Source organism: Lytechinus variegatus, chromosome 11 (assembly GCF_018143015.1).
Source record: "Lytechinus variegatus isolate NC3 chromosome 11, Lvar_3.0, whole genome shotgun sequence".
Classification (NCBI taxonomy): Eukaryota; Metazoa; Echinodermata; class Echinoidea; order Temnopleuroida; family Toxopneustidae; genus Lytechinus; species Lytechinus variegatus.
This window is the reverse complement of record NC_054750.1, coordinates 25449916-25477415: the sequence shown is the minus strand read 5'-3', so window position 1 is coordinate 25477415 and position 27500 is coordinate 25449916. Positions and strand designations below refer to the sequence as shown.

The following is a 27500-nucleotide window of genomic DNA, read 5'->3' as shown; positions in this document are numbered from 1 at the left end:
CCACGTGTGCAATTTTATGTCATTTTCCTATCGTATTATGATAAAAACGAGTGGGGGAAAATAAGTATGTATTGTATATCACATTATAAATCAACCGAATTTGAATTGATTTCCTTTGAACTGCCAAAGGGCGTTGGCGCGCCGATTTGGTTTGTGTCACCGGGTTGCAAGACAATACAAAGCAAAAACTCTGGTGTTAACCGGTGTACATAGAGGACCACGCCAGTTATTTTACTCCGGTGTTAAATTGACAGTATTAGATTAACACCTATATGTGTTATTACAACACCTTTGCTTGTTGCATTTGGTATTATGCTCAATCTCCACAGGATGTAATTTTAACACCTAATGGTGTGGTCCTCTGTAGACATCTATTGGTGTCAGTTTTAACACCACAGTTTTTATAGTGTAACGCTCCACCCACTAAAGCTATCGCTCCTTCTTAGCTGTCGTCCTGGGAGCATTTCATGAAACAGATGGTTGGTGATCTTCACTGAATAATGTTATAAGCTACTGAAATCCTTGCATCTGATTGGCTGAGAGCGAATTAGTCAGTGAAAATCACTGACAAAACCTTTCATGAAACGCTCCCTGTTTCGCCACCACCTATACAGGAAAAGGAGGTATATTGTCCCTCGTAGCATGCAATAAATTGTATCTTATTCCATGAATTTTATACATTTTGTTTGCACATGTACATGTGTGCATCTTTGAAAAATTTGTTGGCAAATGCTTCTTCAGGTAGACAAACACCATAATTGCTGTAGTTACCTGATATCAGTTTTTGTTATTGTTTTTTGTATATATTGGCCCCCTTCTTACAAAGCCTTGCGGAGGATTCAAATTGAATCCAAAATGTGATTGATCCCATTTATAATATATCTAAATAAAATAATTGAAAATAAGTATTCAAATATATCTCTATCTAAATCTGAGCTAGCTTTGAACATAATCATAACAATTTTCAAAACGGACAGATGGAACAATGTTTTTTCCAATTTGATCAGTTTCGAACTACGATTAATCATCATCATTTATCTTCTAGCCTATATTATTTGGTAAATTCACGGAATAAAATCATTTGTCTTGTCATTAATCGTGTTTGTTTATGAATTGAAGCAATATACCACTGGTTGAAAATAAAAGTAATCGAACACATTTCTAAAAAAAAAAAGTCACCCGCTACTCCATGTGCCTTCTTGGTTATATAGTATACGTCGTTTTCCTAACAGAGTACAGATATACATAATATATTTCAGAAGTTTCTATAAAAAAGTATATCTCTATCCATAATAGTCATATATTTCCTAGTTTAGAAGTCCGACATGAATAATATAGTAAGAAATAGTAAGTAGTGGAAGAGCCGTGGTTCTGACTCTTGCCTTGTAAACAGCGGGAACAGAGGATCGTTTGTTCGATTCCACCGCGGTCTAGCGTCCTTTTGGCAAGGCATTAATCTACACTTTGCCACTCTCGACCCAGGTACTAAGAGGGTACTCGGTAGGATGTAAAAGTTATTGTATGTACAGTACGAATTTGCCAGCGCCATTATGATGCTGCGTGCGAAGGGCTGCGATGATTGCAAGGAATGCTCACCAGGGAGTGGAAAGTGTGCACTTTTGTGCAGGATTGTAATGAATCCAATGACCGGGGTAACAATATGCTGTAAAGCGTTTTGAGCCATTATAGGAAAAGTGCAATATAAAAAACTTATTTATTATCTTTATCTTATTATTATAATTATTATTAGTAGTAAAGCGAATTGCAACAGACTTAGAAAAATACTGCGTAATATGTCGATGAAATTGGACTTCCAAGTGTCGCTAAAGTTCAGATTTGTATGATCATTTTCCATCACCACTGTAAAATTGAAGCTGACGACGGGAGGCTTGTGCCATCACGTGGGGTTATCGTGTTGGCCCCCCCTTTTATTTCTTTCTTCAGGTTTGAGGCATCTTTGGTATTAAGTTAATTGCATGTCGGCATTCTACAGGAATTTGTGTACAAACAAATTGTATAAGCTGATTTTTATAAATTGCCACAAAAAATTGCTAAGTGCACATCCTAAACAATTTAAATTATAATTATCATTTGAAATTGATAAAATGAAATTCTGGAACACGTCCATTCACTAAAATCATTAAATACATAAGAATTAAAAATTATAACAATATGTTACAGAACACTATAAAATAAACGAATGAATAAAAGTTCGAAATTTTTGTATACAATGGAAATCATATCTATTGTGTGGAAGATTTGGCATTAAAACAATTTAATTCGAGGACAATGGTAACAATATAATGATATATGCATCTAATTTGTATAACTTATTTTACAAAATACAGCAAAATTTCGTCGGCGAAAACAAAATAACTAGCGACACATTTTACAATTGCTTTAAACGTCTTTGCAAAATTTCACGTCGATCAGAGCTTTCGGGTCGGGGGACGAAGGGGGGGGGGGGTTAAGGAAGGCTTAGGAAAACAGCCTTCATCTGCATGGATTACGAAAGACGAGAGACGGAAAAAGGGAACCATTAGCTTAATTGATAACATGATGGAGAATTAACAATATCAAATGCAGCCACGGATCCAGGACGGGGGCATGTCCCCCTTTCCTTTCCCCTTTCAAAAAACATGGCATATTGCCATACCTTTTATGAAAAGTGCCTCTTTACTTTTGAGGGTGTTCCTCTATTTACATTATCACCGAATCACTAATCTCTTTTACGCGCTCCTATACAATAACTCAGTTTAAAAATTTACACAAAATATATGTGCACATGAATTAAACTTAGGAGGTAATACTATAGTACTGCTTTTTCTCAATTAAAAAAAGAATTTTAAGATAAATACATAACGCGAGACGGACAGATATATAAAGACAGACAGGGCAAAGGGGACTGTCGGAGATATAAAGACATAATAGTAATACGCGGAAGTGGTACAGCAAACAGAAAAATATCTTTCATTTATGTATACATTTATGTGACATTGTGTAATGTCATAGTCGCGATCTAATTACTACGTTTTTAAAGATAACACACTCACACCGGAAATGACCCTGTACCCAATGAAAAAAATGTGATCACTTTCAATGTGATCATCCTATAGTTTTTGACTGAATACTTAAAAGCATCCGTCAATGCTTCATCAAGTCGTCTCATCAATGAGATGTAATCAATATGATGTCTTCTCATTCTGTCCTCTCAGATTGGTTGTTAGTTCTGCCGAGTCCTTATGTCCTCTCTTCTCTGATTGGCTATTCTTCAAAATCAGTCATGTCTGCTCAATGATGTTTTTTTTTAAATAGTTGTCGAATCAGATGAATGTATAAATTTAATGCTAACATCCAGGTCAATGTCCAGCCGTGAGAAAGTAATTGCTCGTGTACTAATGTGATGCGATGAATTGATGGTAGTCTATTGTCGGTTTTATTTTCAGCCCTTTCTCTTCAATTAGAACAAGAAAATGCTATAAATAGAAGTCCCAAAATCTAAAACCAAATATTCTCATTAATGAAACTACCTGGGGAAGGTTTCATGAAAATATTTATCTGATGTCTTATCCCACAGTGTATGTTCTATCCGACATTTACCAGATGATCAGTGCTTCGCAGTCCATAAAAAGAAATCAAGGAAAATTGAATGATTTGACTTGTTCACGACAACAATTGTTCATGAAACTCTGCCGAAATGCTCTTTACGATGAATAAGTGGGGAGATCGCTACCCTATATCAATCCTTAATGAATGCTTGATTCTGATACACGTGCCCTGTTTCCAGCTCCATATTGTCAACGGTTTGAGTACTGCTATCGACCTCCTCGCCGATATCAACTTCATCCTCCGTTTTATCACCTTCCTCTCTTTGTTTGAGGAACTCTTGGATGGTTTCGTAGCAGAGAAGGTATTGCTCCTGTTGTAGATAGTGAAAGGGTGACAATATATTTTTTTCATTATCTAGTGATTTTCCTGATTTTAACGTATTCTTGGTTTAAAAACTAGACATAGTAAACGTACAAAACCCATTAACATCACATTATTTCATGTCTATGGAAACTGTCAGTATTGTGACCTTTTTATGACATCTCTATTTTCTGTATCACCACCATGATCACTGAATCTGAATAACTAAACCTTATATAATGATTCTTACGCAACGTATGCATAGCATTACGGCCATCACCATAATAACCACCGTGCATGTCGATACCACCACCACCACTGACCATCATCATCATCTTCATTATCGTCATATTATCATCATCATCGTCATATTATCATCATCATCATCTTCATCATCGTCATATTATCATCCCCACTATCATCATCCTCCTCATCACCAACACCACTACCATTGTCATCACCACCACCATTGTCGTTATCATCATCGTCATCATCATCGCACCATCACCATCGCAATATACTCCACCACTCTCCTCATCATCATCCTCATCATCGTCATATCATCCCCACTATCATCCTCCTTATCATCAAAACGCCACCACCATCGTCGTTACCACCACCATTGTCGTCATCATCATCACACCACACCACCATCACTGTCACAATATACTCCACCACCATCACGGTCGCCATCACCATCACCACCATTGTCATCATCATCATCATCATCATCATCATCACCATCATCATCATCACACCACCATCAACACCACTACCACTATTATCATCACCATCATCAGCATTACCACCACCACCACCACCTTAATCATCATTACCACTATCCTCATCGTCACCCCCAGCTTTATCACCACAATCGTTATCATCTTCATCAATAAGAACACTGACAAACCTTGGTGTGGACCATCCTCATCCTATCCACCCGAAGAGTTTTGACGGTTTGAAAGACATCGACAGCGCCCTCTTCGATGACCTGATCCATGCATGCCTTGAGAGTACAGAATACACCGCTACGACCAGCCCCATTCCTGAGAGGAAAAACAAGAAGAAAAGGGAATAAACTGAAGATGGTAAAAATCCCAATGACAAATGCTGAGCTAAGAAGTGTCAGACACTGTCAGTGTGAGTAATTCCAACTGCAAATATCCCCTCTGTCCCATTAGATATTAGCAAACGTAATTTACAGTCAAAATTATAAACTCTATAACTACATGTTGATATTTCCCCCAACAAACTGCCGATTCACTATTACGTCAGTGTTTTAAAGAAGAAAAAATACCTCAAACTTACATGCAATGGACCAAAACGTTGGAATGGTTGTCATCTTGTGATGATACTGATGATGACTGATAAACATCCTGTATGAGTTGTATTAATAGTCCTTTGCTTTGATCGTTCAGGAGCTTGTTATCACCGGGCCAACCAAGGAACTGGTATTGGCGGATTACACGCACATTCTGTTGTATGTACAAAAAATAATAATCATCCATATAGACACGATACATGAACTAGAATTATGTTTTCTTTTTTTAATGAAAGACTGTAATAACTGCATTAATCAAACACTCAGTTGCATATTTTAAATCACCTGCGTCACATTTCATATATCACCAATATTGTCTTTGTATTCTGTCAAATCAATAATATTTCGAAAGCAATGGGAGTCCACGTCTGCAATTCACATACGGACATCACAATTCTGTCTAACTGCAGGCATTTGGTATATCAGTGAAGGAAAAATGTGTCTAAAATTGTATTCCAATCATACAGGATTGATGTGACGTCACTGCAAAAAAAAATGGCATCACTTCTAGAAAGGAAGCTGTGTCAATGAATTTCAATTTTAATATTCATATGATTATAAATCAATTTAGACTGTACATCTTGCCATGACTGGAGATTTGCTTCAAGTAGTACAGCAATTGCCTCAAATAATGATAATAAATGATATCAATCATGTTAAGTAGATAAACTAATGAATAAAAAAATCAATCTAGGGTGTATTGATCTTAATTTCAGCTCAGGGGGTGTTTCATAAAGCTGATCGTAAGTTAAAAGTGACTCTAAGAACGACTAGTGATCTTTTCTCGTGGGAAATGATATTGACCATTAAATTTACATTGGCGTTTATTCAAAGCGTAAGAAAGGCTCACCAGTCGTTCTAAAGTCGTTCTTAACTTACGAACAGCTACACAGCAAGAACTGTGGTGTTAACCGGTGTACATAGAGGACCACACCAGTTATTTTACACCGGTGTTAAATTGGTGGTGTTAATTTTACACCCAGAGGTGTAATTACAACACCTATGGTTGTTACATTTACACTCTTTGGTGTTATGTTCAATCTCTAGGGTGTTATTTTAACACCTCAGGGTGTGGTCCTCTATCAACACCGATTGGTGTCAGTTTTAACACCACAGATTTTACAGTGTATATGAAATATCAACCTGGTAATTACACCAACCTGTGTTTCTGAGAGTTGCACCTGTAACGTCCTGACGATCATACCGATGTGTTTCTCCACTGATGTTGTAGATATTGTGAACGGCCCATACTGGACCGAACCTCCATCAGGCCAATACTGAGCTATCGTCTAGTCAAATGATATAATAAGAACGGACTATGAACCACAAGGTCTGGGGTTCGAATCCCACCGTAACACTCTCGTCTTCTGGCAATGCGTTTATCTACATTTGCCGAACTGTCCTCTGGCAATGCGTTTATCTACATTTGCCGAACTGTCTTCGGCAATGCGTTTATCTACATTTGCCGAACTGTCCTCTGGCAATGCGTTTATCTACATTTGCCGAACTGTATATATAAGAAATCATTACCCTGCCTTTTTTTACTCGAGCGCCTGATCAGGGTAGCCGTGCTAAAGCCGAGGTAAAACAATGTTTATTTTGCATACATAAACATTAATTTTCATCGAATACTTTGTAATAATGCTGCTTCTTATTTTATCTTCATTTCGCCATGATTTATCAAATAGTTAAAACAGTTACAACGCAACGGGAAATACAAATCGGTAGAGTTGTAATGAAATCTATAAGAGGACATTGCTCCTATATTGGTTAAGAGTAAGACCCGAGGACAAAAATGATTTCCATCACAGATATGGTTAATATTAAATCGGAATATTCAACCCACGTCAAATTGGACATTGCACAATTAGGTTATAGTTATAGTCCCCGCAAATGGCATAAAGATATATGGCATTTTTTGTCCAACTACGAAATTTCCGAATTAGTATTTAGAATTTCCGTATAGTATAAATGCGGTTTAAAACGCAGTTATAATAAGAAATATCGCCTTTTGGTTTGTTTGTTGCTTGTATTTATTTCCACATAAAAATATATACCAGATCAAATCAAAATTACTAAGTCTATCTTATATGGGGAAGCATGGGTTTATATAAAATAGGTTTTCATGGGTTTATATAAAATGGGTTTTCATGAAATTTGAATCTGAAAGTAGCAAAACATATTCCTAATAATTATATTCTTGGAAATCACTCACCGAGTCGGTTTTGTCGAGTTGGTTTAGCATGACGATAGTTGTTGGCTTGTAGTCATATACTAGACACCAGAAATTAATAACAGTCTCTGGAAGTGGCATCTGCGTTACAATGTAGTACAGTGAAGAACCGTTTCCTTGTGACTGGATTTATGAAAGTGAAAAGAAGGAGGAGAAAAAGGAGGAGAGAAGAAGAAGAAGAAGAAGAAGAAGGAGAAGAAGAAAAAAAGGAGGAGAAGAAGAAGAATAAGAAGAAAAAGGAGAATAAGAATAAGAAGAAAAAGGAGGAGAAGAAGAATAAGAAGAAAAAGGAGGAGAAGAAGAAGAATAAGAAAAAGGAGGAGAAGAAGAAGAATAAGAAGAAAAATTCACCACCTGCGCACTAGGGAGGAGAAGAAGAACGAGAAGGAGGAGGAGGGGGAGAAAAGGGAAAGGAAGAGGGGAAGATGATGACGAAAAGGAAAAAATTACACCAAAAAAGTTATGAAGAAACGAAGAATAATTCAATGTATATGTATTATCAATAAAACAAAATTAGATGTAATATGTTCCCGTCATTGTGATCTAATTCAGAGATAAGAGAAATGCTGTTAGATCTTGACAAAGCATTGAGTTTGCTCTTGAAGTTTTGATGTTCACGTTTGCATTAAGGGATTTATCCACATTAAGGAATTTATCCACATTGTGCTGTACTCGACCCAGGTGAGGTAAATGGGTACCGGCAGGAAGTAATTCCTCAAAAAAAGCTGTGTGCACCGAGAAGGTAGCCTAGCTTAGCCGGGTAATAATAGCAGGGCCCGCTGGGAGAACAGTTTTCGGAACTGAAGTGGCTACCCTGGGTAAATATACCTTTATTATTATTATTATTATTATTATTATGAAACATCACACAACCGTCATTTACGAGAATTAAGGAGTACTATGCGAAACACATAGAAAAAAAAATCTGAAAAGGAACTGGAAACTTTAATCAATATCTGCATTAAAAATCATTTGAACAACAGTAAACACAATAAACAATAAATATGCCGTGAAAATACAAAAAATTACACCAACATGACCAATGATTTCTTACTTTTACAAAGCTAGCGTTGATATAGTCTCCACAAGGTTCGTTTGAGTACCATGTTTGAAGCATTGCACGGTTTCTTTCAACTGGAGAAAAAAAAAGAAAGAGTATGAAATGACATTGTACAAATATTTCAATGCATAAAATTATAATGTCATTTACTTTTTTTTCGAACATTAAACTTTAATTCAAAATAGAAAGTCGAAAAAGAAAAACATGAAATTGAGGAACTGAGAATGGTTTTAAACATGCCAAATAAACTGTAGCGTGTGTATTATGGTAGATTATATAAATTTGAATAATATCAAGTACCACGTATAAGATATTTTACAGAAAAAGTTCTGAACTACTTCAATACTTTTCTAACTGAAATATTGACACGCTTTCACAGCAAAAACTGTGGTGTTAACCGGTGTACATAGAGGACCACACCAGTTATTTTACACCGGTGCTATATTGGTGGTGTTAATATTACACCTACAGGTGTTATTACAACACCTATGGTTGTTACATTTACACTCTTTGGTGTTATATTCAATCTCTAAGGTGTTATTTTAACACCTCAGGGTGTGGTCCTCTATTAACACCAATTGGTGTCAGTTTTAACACCATAGTTTTTACAGTGTTGTCTTTATCGAGTAAAACAAGAATACTTACTGGGTAGTATGGAACTGTCTCTATTTTTCTTTCGACATTCCAGTTTACTACCGGTTCGGATAGCAAGCGGAGTCGGATCCGGACTTATCTTGGATAACGTCTGAAATGAAGTAAGAAAAGGGCAACACGAGAAAATATCATTAACTTCATTTTTATAATTGATGAGAAAGGAGATCCAGAGAAAGGTAGTTGCTGCTATTTATGAAAACTAGAGGTTTCTTTTATATGGTCGTTTGTCTTTTGGTATGGTTTGGCAGCCAAACCATATACCAAAAGACAAACGACCACTTTGGCTGCACTGGCAATTTTCTTTTATATAAGAATGGCCTTTGTCGCGAGAGTCAACAATAGACAATATTGTAGAATATAGAATTTTGTCAAATAAAATTTGCAATTTAAATACCATATTTCTGCATGCGAAGATATATTATTTCTACACTTCTACGACTTTAAAAGCCCGCACATGCTGCGTGTACTGGTTCATCCTGTACGCCTTCCCTTTTCATGATGTTGTACAGTCTATTGAAAAAACAAATTGTAATTGTATAGCGTCCAAAAATACCAGTACAAAATTTAGTGAAGAATAAAATGATCAATTTATCAATTTAAGACCATTTGGCAACTTTTTAAAAATTATTTATAGACAATAAACATCTCTTTCTCACCTTGAATTCCTTAGCGAGTAGTGTATCACCCCTTCTTGACGGTTGCTGCTTCAGCTTCTGAAGCCGGATATCAAATTCTTCGACGGGTATCCGGGTATCCTCACAGACCAAAGACTCGAGAACCGCTTCGTGCAGGAAGACGTATTGCTCCTGTGTGTGGGATCGATTGAGGCGGATATTTGAGTATGGGTTTCTCTACGGTTTCAATCAACGTATATATCACAACCACAACGGAGGTAGGTTTTGAAGCTCAGAAGCGGCGTTACAGTGATTTTTTTAATAGTGAAAATATATAAAACGAACAGGGAAGGAAAAAGAGAGCATAAATTGATTTTAGGGGTAATTTTACTTTAAAATATCCTTATTATCCATTTGAAAATAAAAATTACATCACCTTAATGAACCCCTATCGAAACACTACATTCAGATTTAACACATTGAAGAAATTGAAGAATAAAAAAAGAAGTATACTTACATCTGTTTGAACCATATTTTGTCTGCAGTCTCGCATCGCCTGAACGAATCCATGGACATTGACCTTACCAGTTTTCTTGGCCTGGTCGACCACGCTATCCATTGCTATAAGAACACCTGAACGACCTATCCCAGCACTGGAAAATCATAATACCAAAGTTGTATCAAAGAAAGATTTTACAATGATACATCTTTGATTTTAATTCAATTCAATTTAATTTATTTATTTGTCCATTAAGGAAATTCAGCTTGGTCACATATTTCATCCTATTTTTTATTCATCCATTATTTTTTTCCAGGGTAACCCATTCAATAAATGATCTTCCTTGTGGTCCTGTTTAAAAATTACAACTAAATACAAGTAAAAAGTAAATGAGGATTACATAAACGGAAATAAGATAGTCATAAGTTAAGTATAATATACTGCTTGATACTTCGTTATTCAATTCCAATAAACGCAGCCGTCAAATAACACAACATAAACATTTAATTTCACTCATCGATCATTGCCCTGCGACGATCGAACATCTTACAACAAATCATTTGAATTATCCGACGACAAATTCTTTTATTTCAATATTTTCAACTCCACATTAAAAAAATCTTCCCATGGGCCTGACTGACGTCGCCTCGAAATTGTCATCGGGGCAACTGATGTTAGTCATGCCGACCCCGTGTCGTCTAACCTTAAGTCTACCAAAAACTGCCCAGGTGCTGTGTCACGATATTTGAAAGGAGAGGGGAGGGGGAGAGGAGGGGGGGGGGTCAAGACGACCTAAATATACGTGACCTCATTTTCTTCTCAACTGAATTATAGGAGTATATAGATTTATCCAGACCTCTCCTTTTTATACTCTTTGTTCCTTATTTCTTCCCTTTCTTCCTCCCCCCTCTCTCCACCTTTTCACATTGACAAATTAAAAGGGGTGGTAGTCGCCCCCTGTGGCGCCGCCCCTGGCGGTAGCATGATACGATACGAAATCGTCGACATACATACTAGTGGCGGATGTAAGGTGACCATTTTGGGGGCCCTAGAACATACATCAGGTGAAGAGCTTGGTTGTCAGATCTTTTCTGACTTTTTTTCTTAGAAAAAATGCCCCCACCGCCCCCTTGGAACATCCTGGGTCCGCCTCTGCCTTAGACGTATTGGACGTACCTGCAATGGACTAGGAGAGGGACTGAGTCGTCCAGTTGATGGGTCTTCTTCACCTCTCGCATGTATCTTAAGAAGAGTGACGTCTGCTTAGGAACGGATTTATCAGGCCACTTGGTAAATTGGAAGTGGGTTACGTGTCTTCTTTCTTCAGAATCCTATAGTTCAAAAGCAGAAAACAGGTGAAAAGACGATAATTTGAGAGCATACTTTAAAGAGGTATCTTCAAATAGTAATTTAGGTTAATATGTGTGCACTGATCGAAGGAAACTGAGGATCAAGACGCCAAGAACACAGTGATATCAATTTATTTATTTATTTATTTATTTATTCATTTATTCATTTATTTATTTATTTATTTATTTATTTATTTATTTATTTATTTGTTCATTTATTTATTTATTCATTTATCTATTTATTTATTTGTTTATTCATTTATTTATTCATTCCTTTATTTATCTTTATTTATTTATCAATTAATTAAATAATTATTGTATTCAGTGCTAAAGATGCATTGTTTGGCATAGTGTATGTATTGAATTGGTGAAACTGTCTTTTATGGCCTTTTAAGGAAAATAATCTTCGTGAATATCAAATCAAGTGTCATCCATACCTTGAATATAATGAAGCTTCGGATGACTCCGAAATCTCTTTCCTCTCTCTCCTTCGATTCGACGTGTATGTCACCATATTTGGCATCATTTCCAATGTCTGGCCAGTAACGCTCACATTTTGCCTGTAAAAATATGGAATATTGTTATGAACAGCAACAACAAAAAACCCATCATTCACTAGAAGTCATCAAGCTTCGGATTGCGACCGGTACATTGCAAAAACTCCGGTGTTGATTTAACACCAGCCCGGAATCTATATGTCCACACCAGAGAAGTGTTGAAACAACACCAGTTTGGAATCAAACCGATGCTGTCTTAATACTAATTCGTGTTGTACAAACACCTATCTGGTGTTAGACCAAAATGAAACTGATGTTGTTTAACACTTCTCTGCAGGTGTGTGGACATATATAGATTCCAGGCTGGTGTTAAATCAACACCAGAGTTCTTGCAGTGTAATCGCAGGCTTCATACCAAATTCAAAGTGTGTCTTTTTTATCAACGTGATACAGATATGCTCAATTTCAAATCGTTAGAAAGAAATAATTCAAAGTAATACCCGGTACACACTCGTAAAAAAGGCAATTAGACATTACGATTCCAAAGGTAAAGGCCTACTGCAAAATAGATGCAACATGACTTGAATGTGCTTGAAACACCGGGTCGAATTCTTTATTGCAACACGATCGTGACAGCTACACCTTTGCACGCGTTATCATTTCTGAAATGTTCATATTGGGAGTTTAGAATTTATGTACATTTTTTCTTTAAAAGCAGGAATGTAATAATAAAAAAGGGCCAAAATAGATGCCATGGTTTCTTATCGTTTAAAAATAGTACAGATTCCTACAAAGGTCGATCTAATCAAGACTCACCTTAAGACCTTCTTCAAGTTTTGTTACCATGGAAATGACTTTGATGTTTTCCTGCCATATCATCCTCCAGAAATCATTGATAGTGTTCTTCTTTGGACCTTTGAAGATTAAAGAGGAGAGAGGAAATCGATTAATTGGAATATCAGGAAAGATTATTAGTATTCAAGAATAGTTTATGCTCCCAATCATATGTGAAGCCACGCAAATAATAACAATGAAAGAATCGTGATTATAATGAATAACTATGGCCTGTCAATGACCAAAACAACATCCTTTTTCATCACGGATAATTTTAATTTAACCTACCCCGATTTACCGTATTCCTGGATTCTAGGGATTATGATATTAGCATCATCAACATTTAAAACTATTTAGAATTGAATTTGCAAGATGTTTCATTTTAGATGCAAGGTTCGTAAAAAAAAACAACTAAAGTATACATAATATTCATTTCCAGTTATAGGATTATATAGAATTATATGGTACGATAAAAATATAGCAATAACAAAATTGTTTACAAGATGAAACAATTTAGATTTAACATGGTTTAAGAATAAAATTGCTATGTGAGTCTATGTCGAATGAAGGTGTTCAAATTATGATTTTCATAATATCTAACTAACCTAATTAATATCATATTAGTTAAACATAAATTATTCTTACCTTGCGAAGCTATGTACGCCTTTTCTTTGGTAAAACTCTGTAGGTATGCAAAGAAGAGAAAAGGTTATTCTGAAACGAATGAATCATTAAGGATAGAGCGAAAATCAACAACAAAGACTGAGAGAGGGAAATGGTTGATGATATCGGAATTGTGATATCCTAGGTATTAAAGGCCTCTAGATTCATTACAGGTAGAAGAGAAATCATTGTCGTTCATTATGTTTCATCACAGTCGCATTAATATTTCGCGTTCGCATTGCTTGTTAGCGAGACAGATACGTATCATGATTATAAAAATTAGCTTATAATGTCCCTTAATGTGTGAATATAAAAAAAAAAATCAGCTCTCGCTTCGCGCTCGCATTATTTAATCAGTGAGATACATATCCGTTTAATGGCACTGTCCTTTAAATGCCTCTATTAGTCAGTAGGCCTATACCAGGCAACTGAGCACGCTTCGTTCGCTCACTAAGTGACTCAAAATTTTTGCTGGTGCCCCAAACATTATCATCATTATTATCATTATCATGGTTATCATAAAAATCATATAGTAATAACAGTGGTAGTATCATTATCATCATCATCATCATCACCACCACCACCATCATCATCATCATCATCATCATGCATCATCACTATTTCATCATGCAAGTTATTTGAGGAAATAATAAGAGACATCAAAAAGATATAAAACAATACTCACGTCTATATAGGATGCATTAATGTAGTCTGAATATGGGTCTTCGTCTATAACCTCTAACACAATACGAGAATTGTTATCTGTTAAATCAAGCGTAAAAAAGAGAAAGAAATATTACTCGAAAAGATATTAATAAACGAACATCAATGAAATTAACTCATGTGAAACAATACTAAATACTACACACTTTTTTCTATAACAGCTTTGCAGAATGATCAATTGCGTAATGTCAGATATATAAATTATTTGAAAATCATGAACATGATAGATTTAAATCAGCCATGTATCTGTTTTATCAATAAATTTTATGGATAAAAATAAAAAATACGATCAGTAAGAGCATGCTCATCTCGAAACTATGATGAAAATGTAGGCATATAATGTTTTCTTCGAAGATAGTTCATGTCGTTGTATTTGCTTGACAAATTATGCATATATTCTTATATAAATTGGGGTACCCTCCTTTCTATTCTTGTGTCATCTTCTCTGTATACTTCTTTGTAAATATTGTATATACATGTACCTGTATTCATCTATACCCTTTCATCAGTTTTTTTTTTCTTTTTCTGGTTAGCGTAAAATAATGGTTTTGTAATGACTCAAGCTTCAAGCTTATGTTGCAAGACCTTTGTGTGCTCTGTTAATGAGAGATTATGTAATATTTTCTTTACGTAATATTGTCTTTATGTAATAAACATGTATCACTGTATTTTCATATATGAGATTGTGGATGATGTGAACACACATGAAACAATAAATAAATAAATAAAAAAATAAATAAAGTATGCAAACCACCTCGCTATATTGAGTTAATTTAATGGTCCAGTGAATAACGGTATGTAAATTGAATAGAAAATATGAGCAAGTATACCCAAAGTAATCACACTGTCAGTGCAGGACGGTTTTAAGTGACAGTTATGTGAGTTGAAAGAGAGTATAGAGATAGAGTGGGAGATAGATAGATAGACAGATAGGTAAATATAGTCCGAGAGAGTATAGATAGATAGATAAATAAATAGATAGATAGACAGATAGATAGATAGATAGATAGATAGATGGATAAGTAAATATAGTCCGAGAGAGTATAGATAGATAGATAAATAAATAGATAGATAGACAGATAGATAGATGGATAGATAGATAGCTAGATGGATAGATAGATAGATAAATATAGTCCGAGAGAGTATAGATAGATAGATAGATAGACAGACAGACAGACAGACAGACAGATAGATAGATAGATAGACAGACGGACAGACAGACAGATAGATAGATAGATAGATAGATAGATAGACAGACAGATAGACAGACAATAGACAGACAAACGGACAGTCAGTTAGATAGATGGATAGATAGATAAATAGATAGATAGATATATAGACAGTCAGACAGATAGATAGATAAATAGATAGATATATAGACAGTCAGACAGATAGATAGATAAATAGATAGATAGATATATAGACAGTCAGACAGATAGATAAATAGATAGATAGATATATAGACAGTCAGACAGATAGATAGATAAATAGATAGATAGATATATAGACAGTCAGACAGATAGATAGATAAATAGATAGATAGATATATATACAGTCAGATAGATAGATAAATAGATAGATAGATATATAGACAGTCAGACAGATAGATAGATAAATAGATAGATAGATATATAGACAGTCAGACAGATAGATAGATAAATAGATAGATAGATATATAGACAGTCAGACAGATAGATAGATAAATAGATAGATAGATATATAGACAGTCAGACAGATAGATAGATAAATAGATAGATAGATATATAGACAGTCAGACAGATAGATAGATAAATAGATAGATAGATATATAGACGGTCAGACAGATAAATAGATATATAGACAGTCAGACATATATAGACAGACAGATAGACAGACAGACAGACAGACAGACAGACAGACAGACAGACAGACAGATAGATAGATAGATAGATAGATAGACAGACAGATAGACAGACAATAGACAGACAAACGGACAGTCAGTTAGACAGACAGATAGATAGATAAATAGATAGATAGATATATAGACAGTCAGACAGATAGATAGATAAATAGATAGATAGATAGATATATAGACAGTCAGACAGATAGATAGATAAATAGATAGATGGATAGATATATAGACAGTCAGACAGATAGATAGATAGATATATAGACAGTCAGACAGATAGATAGATAAATAGATAGATAGATATATAGACACTCAGACAGATAGATAGATAAATAGATAGATATATAGACAGTCAGACAGATAAATAGATAAATAGATAAATAGATAGATATATAGACAGTCAGACAGATAGATAGATAAATAGATAGATAGATATATAGACAGTCAGACAGATAGATAAATAAATAGATAGATAGATAGATATATAGACATTCAGACAGATAGATAGATAAATAGATAGATATATAGACAGTCAGACAGATAGATAGATAAATAGATAGATAGATATATAGACAGTCAGACAGATAGATAGATAAATAGATGGATAGATAGATAGATATATAGACAGTCAGAGAGATAGATAGATAAATAGATAGATAGATAGGTATAGTCAAAGAGAGAGAGGGGGGAGATATAATGATTGAACGAGAAAGGGAGAATTTAGAAGCGGGAATCAGAAGAGATGGGAGGGCGATGTTTGTTGCTATGGTAACCCATCCACATCTACGCTATCACCATAGAGATGTCACTCACATGGAAGAATGTTTCGATATCGATTCTTTGGTTTGTTCTCTTCTTCTTTTGCATAGGTTTGTAATTCTGCATTCACACCTGGAAGAGCCTGTAAAAAATATAATTCGAAAATTCACCAGTTTTAAAGTTACCAGTTTAAAAATACCAGTTGTGGTAACGATCTCAAAATTAGTTCGAACAGAATCAAATGAAAGTGTTTGTATGTATAGTATAAAGTGTTTATATGTACAGTATAAATGAAAAAAATAATTATGTGCCAAATATCTCTGGAAGAAAATGCGTAATTGCTGAGAAAAACAAGCAAAATAAGCACAGAATTCCATCAATGTCGGGTATCTTTCGAACAATATAAATACAGTGTCAAACATAATGATTTTTTCTGTTTAGTGATCATCAGAATTATCGATTTTGAGCTAAGATTTCATGGTTTTACAAAGATAAGTTTACATTAATGTACCAGATCTAGATGTATGATAACAGTTTGAAAATTGACCTTGATTCAAAAGACTTTCTCATGAAATAATTGTTTGCTGCAAGATTATTATAGGCCCTATCGGTCCTTCAATGAAGGTAATACGAAGAAATATAACTTCCACGTACTTTCAAATACATAAACAAAGTAAATAACATATGAAATGCATTGTATCATAATTCATAGAAAACTATGCATCAACAATATAACTTTGACAACTTTCTCCAATATCTTAATACCCCTTCAAATTCACGATAATCCATTGGTGAGAAGTCTGCATGTTGCTTACACCCCCCTACCCACCACCCTTGTGACTGTAGAGCATGCGGTTTATTATTCCATCATCATAGAATTCATATTTCAGAATAAATATTTGCACCTACTTTTCAAAATAATTTTTAGTTATTCTTCTTCATATTATTTGTTAAATTATGATCCCCCTAACTTGTATACACCATAGTATATTGCAAAGAAGGCATCACGTATTAAACCGTGATTTATTTCAGTAATGTGATGTTATATGTTTTCATATTTCCACCAATTATTTCTGCATTGAGATAAGTGAAGTGTCATTTTGCTTTACACGAAATTGATGGTGTTCAGAACATATATTGATAATAATCGTACAATTCTTCGTAGATTTCAATAATTACTTTGGTACCGAATAACCCAAAGAGGGCAAAAACTGAGTTGCGACCAATTGTTTGTCATCTTCGATTTATAGTAGATGACTAACAATTTAATTAGCCTATTTGGAACTCTGGCTTCATGTCAACGTGCATTACACTTTATTTTCCTGAAAGGGTTAGAATGTTTGTAATTCCATTAAAGTTTAACAAATCTAACAGGAAAGGGATGCATTCGTACGATGTAGACACAGTTAATCATTGTTTAATCGCTGAGTTTTGATACTACTTATTACAATTATTATCGAACAATTCAAATTGTAATCAAATATATTTCATATCATTATCATCACTTTATATTAGCAGAAGCAATCCCAAACGATTGTCCAATAAACGATTTTATAAGCATGTTAGTTTTTTGTCTAGCGCTGTACTTTTTTAATATCACTGTGATAGAAATAATATAATACGTATATGTTTAACGTTGTAATTATGGTAAAGCGAGACCTCATATGTTTTGTCATATAATTATATTTAAATTATTTTGACACAGTGAAAATAAAGTGGACTTGCATTAACAAGCCACCACCACCATCAACGTCAATATCGCCGACCCTCCGCCCCCTCTCTCTGTCTCTTCTTCTATCTGTCTCTGTTGTTTATCTATCTGTCTGTTTCTCTCCCCCTCTCTCTCTCTCTCCCTCCTTCCCATGATGCCCAAGCACAGTCAACCTTAAACTTGTGCAGACACCGCGTTTCGATGTTTACGCAGCAGTCGAGCTCCCTTCGCATTTACACCGAAAGTTTCCATACAACCTGCTTTTCTGCCATTCGCACCAAAAACACAAAAACACCGTTACAAAAAAAAAACTCTCTCATAATAATATCAAAATTAACAATGAAAGAAATACCATCATTCGTCTCCTTTGAATGCACATGCACTGACCTCAAATTCCTCAATGAGTTCTAAGGACTGTCTGTTTTTGTGAACATAAACGGTGAATTCATCCAGAGAAATACCAGAGGGCTTGGAATCCCCAGTTAGTGTACTTTTCTCGTAATTATGGTAATAGCTCAGAACCCTCTCCCCGTTGCCGTGGGAAGCAGAACCTGCAAACAGTTTGCAAGATAAGATAAAAAAAGAATAGAATAGAAAAGAAAAATGAAAATCATAGACTTCGATCTTATAACATGCATTATTTTTGCATACAGTTGCATAATGAGCCAAACACTTTAAGGGCGGGGGCAGATGAGGTGTATCGGGTAAATTATTAAAAATTAGCGAGAGAGAAGCGAACGAGCAAAAATTACGACATCTTCATGATATAAATCCAATTTTGTGATAGATTTTGACATAATATTAGAAAATGATATCATATTTCACCTTCTTTTTTCCTTGATTGTGTTATTTTTCACTATTATTATTGTTATTTTTTTTTTTTTGGGGGGGGGGGGGTGGAGGCAAGTGCCCCAAGGCCCCCATCTGTACACCAGTGATTGTATAAAAAAATAAAAATGAGCTACATGGGGAAGTTGTGAATGATGCAGAGTTATAGTGAAGGTCTTTTAAAAGGTCGGTCCAGACGTGAGTTATAAACATTTCTGATACACGTCTGTAAAAAAAAAACGCAATCAAACAAACATATAGTGTTTCAATATTTGCATAATATGAATGAATAAAATAACGAAGATAATATTATATGCATTATACTTTTGATCAAAGTACTTGAACTTTGAACTGAAATCGACATCGTGTAATATAATTATAACAAAAACGAACAGTCAACTGATCTCTGTATTAATTTTGTTTATTATGCAGGAATTTTACCCGTAATATTAAATGGACGATTTATTATATGACATCTAATTTTATGAACAAATGATAATAATTATATTGATCAATAAGGGAAACAAATAATCAATTAGAATATAAACTTACAGATAAAGTGATAGATTAGATAAAAGATGATACAGAGATCAAATCATTATTGGTTGATTTCATTAATATAATTTTAAATGCCTCTGCCAGTCATTAAAAAAGAAACTGATTCAAATACTCAAATGGGTCCGACTAACAATGAATGGACAAGATCCAAAAATAAATTTAAAAAATGAATTAAAGAAGATATAACAACAAAGGATTAATAGAGCATTATTGTCAAGAAAATATCATAATAACGTGGATATCATCCAGATTAGTAATATGTCCCAAGCTATATTCCTGGTTTAATAAGCACATGTGGTTTTATTTAAATCATTCCTACATATGGATCTATATTTAGATTAATGGTTAAATTATTGTAACAACGCTAGGATTTATTGATCATTCACTGCTGTATATTGACATTGCATATCTACAGAGAAGGTCGCTTTGAGAGCAAACCGCAATATTATGATAATATCATGTCGCTGCAATACCACTTGCTACTAAATCATGCATTATATCAATACGTAAATTTGCCGACTGCATCATGTGAATATTATATAATTACATCTTAATTAAGGACAAATGCAAAATCATTTGTATATATACAGTGCGTCCCAGAAAAAACGAAACCGAGATTTAGCGATCATTTATCATTACTTAATCATAAATAAAATAGACAAATGACCCACCAATTTAAAGCTTAGAATCTCCTCTTTCATCTGATATTACTTAGATTAATTTTCATTCACGCATGAGTGAGCAAATGCAATTTGAAGAAAGGATATCAAAAACTCATTTGGCGGGGGGTATCTGGGTTTCAAAAAGAAAACCACATTTTTGAAAAGTTTAATATCTCCTCTTTAATTTGATACCTAAATTACAGAAAATGGTCACGAAATAACAAAGTTCTGGTCATTTGAAATAAGGCTTGAATTTCAATAATTTCATAAAATGAAGAGGTTCTCCAGGCTGGCTTTCAAACCCTCTCGACACTCTGTTTTGTTGACGATCAGCCATGCATTAAATCTTTTGTTCACGATGCGAAAGCTTTTGTAGGAAACCGGTGAAAACACGTTTATCTCATGAAATTATGGAAATACAAGCCTTATTTCAAATGACCAGAGCTTTTTTATTTCTTGACCATTTTCTGTAATTTTGGTACCAAATTAAAGAGCAGATATTGAACTTTTCAGAAATGTGGTTTTCTTTTTGAAACCCAGATACCCCCCGCTAAATGAGTTTTTGGTATCCTTTTTTCAAATTGTTTTTGCTCACTCATGCGTGAATAAGAAATAACCTAAGTAATATCATATGAAAGAAGAGATTCTAAGCTTTAAATTGGTAGGTCATTTGTCTATTATATTTATGATTAAGTTATGATAAATGATTGCTAAATCTCGGTTTCGTTTATTCTGGGACGCACTGTATATATATATATATATATATATATATATATATATATATATATATATATATAAAGTGAGTCCTTTCAAGGCAATTTTTGAAGACTTTTATGAAAACGGCCCAGAAAGTTTCAACATTTTTTTGTACTTATTTTATAGTTCACTGTTAACGGCTCGTGTCTTGTGCACTTAATTGTCTTTAAATTATTTATACATCATTGATTACAACCATTTCCCCTCTTCATGTAAAAACATCTATATATCTGTTTCATTCATAAAAAGAATTACTAGTAAAAGAAGTACATTTCTTAATTTGACCTCACCATTTCCATTGACCATCGCCTCTGCATCAGTATTCGTTTTGGCCATGGTCATCTCTAGTGCTTCCGGGTCATCTTTAGTTTGGCCCGAGATCAGATGTTGTCGCTTTCTCCTATACAGTGGTCAAAATAACGAGATTAAACCAATGTTCATTATCGTTATATGATATTTTAAAAAAGAAATTACGAGGAGTTCCGTTTAATTCTCTTTAACATGTAAAATATAAAACGTCGTGTCTTCAATGAGTTACTTAATAAACCCTCAGATGTGTATTAACTTCAACGCAAACAGGGGAAGAGGAGCGATTTTCAAGGGGGAGGGGGCTGAGTCTAGAGTCTGGGGTGGGAGTGATCATGAATAAAACGACATGGTGATCAGAATACCAGAATAGTGGAAATTTTATACACTTATCATGCCAACTTTTGGCCTTATTTTTGGCACCCATCTATGGGTTGACGCCACTGTTTATAAAAGTAACTTTCGTTAACATACAGTACATTAATGGAAACTTTGATTTGGCAAGTGGCTGAATTGTCATCTGCTGTAGGCCTCGTATGTTTATCCACTGATCACATAGTGTTCTGAATATATTTGGTTGTCACATTCATTGTTAATAGCCAGTTCAGGGTATTGGAGATCTACATGCAGATACTTATGGGGGGGGGGGGGGGGGGTTAATGCTAAAAATCGTTCTTACGTGTTTCTCCACAGATGAAGAACCAGTATTAGGATGATGCCGAACAGAATAATGATGGCAATGACTGCGCATATCCCGAAGATGAGATCATCCGACGCCGACACTCCTGGATTATCCGTGGTCTGCGATGATGGATTATCCGTGGTCGTGTTCGCATTCGTCATTGTCAAGCTTGTAGTGTATGGCAAGAAGTATTTACAACTGTAAGTCTGACCAAGGAGCCTGTATATAAAGCAAATTGAAGTGTCTGAGACGAATAAAAGGAAATCCAAATATAGAGGTCTGAAAACAAAGAGTTTCTATTTTTCTTTTGTTAATCTTCATTTACAAAACTACAAAAGACATTTTGTTACAGTCTAACCAACGAAACCGACTCTAACCAACCGATTTCATATCACTGGCGTACAGATAGGGGCTTGGTGTCCATTACCAACCCCCCTCCCCTCCCCCTCCAAAAAAAGCTCAAGACACCCCCCAATAAAAAAAAAAAAGAAAATGAAAGAAAGGTAAAGGAAAGAAGCGTGAAATATTATTTTATTTACTAAATATATTGTCGAAACCTTTCACAAACTTAGCTAAACGCAACAGGTCTAAATATTGTTGCTTGCTCGCTTCGTTCGCTAAAATGAGACATTTGAGTAATTTTGCAACCATACGCATTACGCTAAGTACTGCTACAAATCAGTGGCGTAAGATGCGCAATGAGCCAAAAGTTTTGAGGGGGCCACGTACGTCGTATTGGGCAAAATTCCTAACAAGTTGCGAGTGAGCGAAGCGGGTGAACAAAATTTCCAAGTTTATTACGAAAATCTAATTTTGTGATTGATTTTGACATATTCGGAAAAAATATCATATTTCACTATTCCCTCTTTTCTTTCCCTTTCTCTTTTTTCTTGCTTGCATTTTTTTGGGGGGGAGGAGGCCCCCATCTATACGCCACTGCTGGAAATATCGTACATGTAATCTCAATAAAAGCATTGGCCGATCTGTTGTCAATTTCGTCGGTGTGACTGCGTCATATTATGAGAAAAAAAACAACCCTTTTCCAGCCTTGCATTCATTAACATATTCTACAAAAGGGCTTTTCATAATGACCGTGTTGAAATCTCTCAGGTGAGGCCAGCAGCTTCCAAGCATTCAATGAATGCGGGGGGGGGGGGGAGGGGCATAAATAAAAAAGATTGGCAGACTTGTTTTCCTCCCTGAAAACCAACAAGTCAGTAGACGTTTTTGGCTTAAGCAAAATGTATCTTCATCTAATGTATTCCCATGGCTTAAAATGTATTTCCATGTACAATGAATAGCTGGACATAGGAAATAATACGGTGTGTCCATTTTGATAACTGTCATTATGGTAATGTTCAACGAACATGACGATAGTGCAAAAAATAAAATGATAACTTTACCTATAGCTTTAACCGGTATCAACCTAGACACCTCTTTAACACGTGGCAAATACAAAATATTATATTTCACAACATATTACCATCATTTTTTCTTTAAATGACCAACCAGGGGCCAGTTTCATAGAGTGTTAGAACTATATAAATTCTACCATTATGTCAAATATCATGGTCACATGTCTCAGCAACTATTTCCGATCAGAGTTTCCATTATATTTGCACAGTTTATTGTAACAAATTAGAACTAATTCGTGATTCGTGATTTATTCCATGAACATTTAGCAAAGAAACTGCTTTATTTGAGTTGAAATCGACCATAATTTTATAGGACGCTAATTGAATCCCGAAAAAAAGCAACGGGCCATTTCACCCGTAATGTTCTGATCATCTACCTCAGATTCTAGTTTTAATGGTGATTAAGTGAATTGTTTGTTCTTTATTGTTTTCTACTTGATCCGGAAGTGATCGTCAGATCAAGGGATCGGTTCCGGTGATTTGGAGCCCTTACGGATACAAAATCTAGAATAAATGTCACCAAAACCCTTCCAATATCATGACTATAATATGCATAAACCAATATGACCCGATGATTTTTTTAAGGGTTCATTGAACTTGCATAGATTTCAAATCGGATGCTGTAACTAACATTATCTATAATAGACCATAATCACTTTAAGTTTGACCTTTCACTGTGGTTATGCATGCTTTGTAATAACATTTTTGTCAATACATAACAGATGTCATGTACATCTCTGGGGGCTAGATTGTATAAAGAAGGGCCTATTTTTGGCCTAATAATTATATCTTGTGATATGAGATGCAATGATGATAACACTAATTACAAAAGTGATGATAGTAAAAAAAATAATAATATAAAATAATATAATAATAATGATAATAATAACAATAATGATGATGATGATAATATTGATAATAATAATAATGATGATAATAATAATAATGATAATAACAATAATAATAATGATAATAATACCAACAATAATAATAACATGATTTTTTTATTTCTAAAATATTCAATAAACAATAACAAAGTATCAACGACGACGACGATGATGATGATCACGAAAGTGATAGAATGTATGGAAAAAATAGGCGATGAGCAGAAAGGAAAAATTCGAAGAATCCAAGTTACGCGAAACCAAATGTTTACTAACATTCATAAAAACAAGAATATATATACACGTTCGTTACTATTAGGACACCCTGATGTTTACACATGTATGAACTTATTATATATCCCAGACCTGGAATTGTCAAACAAACAAAAAAATACCAACAAAAACAAAAAAGTAATTGAAAGCATATATGTGCCATTAATTTCGATTCTTTTTTCTTTGCATATCGTTCGTGTTTGAATAGCAATCAATTAAATATCAAAACAATTTAATCATGATCTTAAAATCTTACTATTCAACTTGAAGAAAGCGGCTCGAGATCTTCCATGTACATATCCTTACAGCCTATGGATCACGAAGAAACGAACGAGAGAGGGGATTCACCGGCCTGAGTTAGTGCAGTCCACTTTGACGAATATTATTAGTTAAAAGGTAAATTCCGTCCATATCTTAACTTGAACCTGTTTCCAAACTACTAAAAAAATCTTCTTCACACATCCTGTATGGCGATTCGATCTATCGCGTTCAAACATGTAAAATGTTGTGTACTTCACGTCAAAACATAAAGCAGTCCTCAGTCAATTGCCTTTGGCTCCGGTCACTTTTATCACTTAACTTCCGTCCTCAAAAAGGGGGTGATCGCTTTTTATCTTAATCACAGCGTTCCGATTCTCAATCATCTCTAGATCATAATCAAATCAACTCACTAATTTTAGAGATCCACTCCCCGCGCCTAAATATAACCTGGTCATTTTTTTCCCACTACATCCTGGTTCACAATCCAGTCCGACGCGTATCTCCTACATTTTCCAGAGTATATAATCCAATATCCACTGGTGTTTGTGCATCATGTTTGTACATGGAGTGTACATAGAATATATATTCCCCATGAGCATATTGGAGCTGTGACGTGCAACCTTTACAAAAATATGCCTATTGTCATTTGCAGGACGACCGAGGGGCGAGGCCTCGCTCTTTTGTTCGCATGCTCTGCTGAGCTAGATTCAATGGCAATACTGAGAGAAGTTCATTCAAACATGACAGTTATGTCAATTGAACCAATATCGCATTTAGTCTCGAGATACAGACATGATAGGTTTCGATTTATATTAATTCTATTGCGGCAGATGGTGTATTTGATCGTGGAAATATCCAAGCCTTCCTGGGCCCCCGACGCCGCGGACATAGTGGCGTATAGGCGTGCCGATAGGCTCCAACGTGTGCGACCGACACCCCCCCAACAAGAAAAAAAATAAAATAAAAATAAATTGTCGAAATTGAACAATTAATTGGTTAGAATCTACCAGAAGTCGGGCTGATATTGCTTTTTGTTAATGTCGGATAGACTTGAATAGTCACTAACAGAATTATTATATTGGTCCTAGCTCCTTTTGGTATATGTATAATCAAACACTTCCTTCGGAATGAGGTTGACTATATAATTCTCTTTCTAGAGAATTTAGTAAACCTTAGGCATGTCTGTCATAACCCAAAAGTATTTTTACCATCCTCTCCCGTTTTATATATTTTGTTCAAAGAACTTCACCCTGCAATTAAAAAATATATGATAGTATTACAAAATTGCACCAATGTTTTAAGTTAATTGGTTCCGAAAAGCGCCCACACATTTGCATACATGTTTCACTGTTTACAAAAAATAATTTCATAACAGATATTTTAATATGGAGGTCTTTGACTACCAACCATTTTAAAAACTATTAGATTTGATACAGTAACAAGTCTTTGAGGAAATGATTGTCATTTGTGGCAGTTGATTGGTATTTGCGGTGATATTGAAATAGCGCCCCCTGTAGGCCGATGCTTATGATCCCATGATAGCACTTTAACATCGCTATAATCACCTTCTCCATTTCTCACCCCTCTTCTCTAAACTCTTCTTTAATAAACTATCAATCCATTTTCTCCCTCCCCCTCTTTCTATCAAATTCATTTCCCATGCCTGTTCCTCGATCCTCCTATAATTTCATCTCAATCTATTTCTCATCTCCTCTCCCTCTCTTCTCCTACCCCCTCTCCCTGAAGTCTATTTCTCATACGTCTTTCTACACTTCTCTCTTTTCATTCCAGTTCTCACCCTCTCAATTAATTCCGACTGTTGCTGTTTTATGTATGTATATTTTTATAATGTAAATGTATGTTTGAAATTGGGAAATAAGATTGCAATTGATATTGAAATTCCGCTTCTCAACTTCCCTCTCCACTCATTCTGGTTCTCACCTCTCTCTATTAATTCCGGTTCTCACCTTCTCTCTCTCCACCAGCTCCTCCCACTCTCTCTCAAGTCTCTTTATCACAACTCTCCCTCAATCCTTCTTTAATTCTCTATATCAGTCCCATAACTCCCCTTAAATCCTCACAATCTTCACCTCTTTTATCTCTTCTTTCCTCAACCTATGACATGGGGTTTCTTATTCATCTATGGTTTACAGGTTTACCC

The 27500-nt window shown here is 34.9% G+C and overlaps 1 protein-coding gene across 2 annotated transcripts; it reads right to left on the bottom strand.

The window, feature by feature from the left end:
* Positions 1–1039: 1039 nt before the first annotated feature.
* LOC121423585 (receptor-type tyrosine-protein phosphatase alpha-like) lies at positions 1040–25972 on the bottom strand. Of its 2 annotated transcripts, none has more exons than XM_041618954.1 (19): positions 25335–25972; positions 22504–22725; positions 21809–21918; positions 19102–19265; positions 17058–17145; positions 14319–14395; positions 13616–13652; positions 12953–13050; positions 12077–12199; positions 11467–11621; positions 10309–10444; positions 9834–9983; positions 9169–9268; positions 8518–8597; positions 7446–7586; positions 6391–6519; positions 5218–5384; positions 4820–4955; positions 1040–3919 (listed from the first exon to the last, which is right to left on the bottom strand). In XM_041618954.1, the coding sequence occupies exons 2-19, from the start codon at positions 22665–22667 to the stop codon at positions 3740–3742; spliced, it is 2235 nt and encodes a 744-aa protein (XP_041474888.1). In that variant the 5' UTR covers positions 22668–22725; positions 25335–25972; the 3' UTR covers positions 1040–3739. The 2 variants fall into 2 exon arrangements, with proteins under 2 accessions (XP_041474888.1, XP_041474887.1); XM_041618953.1 differs by having other exon boundaries at positions 22504–22750; positions 25335–25971.
* Between the last annotated feature and the right edge of the window lie 1528 nt (positions 25973–27500).

Bases quoted from the DNA above. Each gene is read 5' to 3' on its own strand.
- LOC121423585 (XM_041618954.1), bottom strand. From the start codon at position 22,667: ATGACGAATGCGAACACGACCACGGATAATCCATCATCGCAGACCACG. The intron at 9,269-9,833 runs GTGAGAAAGAGA...ACTTCATTTCAG, and splicing joins TACTCGCTAAGGAATTCAAG to ACGTTATCCAAGATAAGTCC. The intron at 5,385-6,390 runs GTTGGTGTAATT...TACATACAACAG, and splicing joins TGCAACTCTCAGAAACACAG to AATGTGCGTGTAATCCGCCA.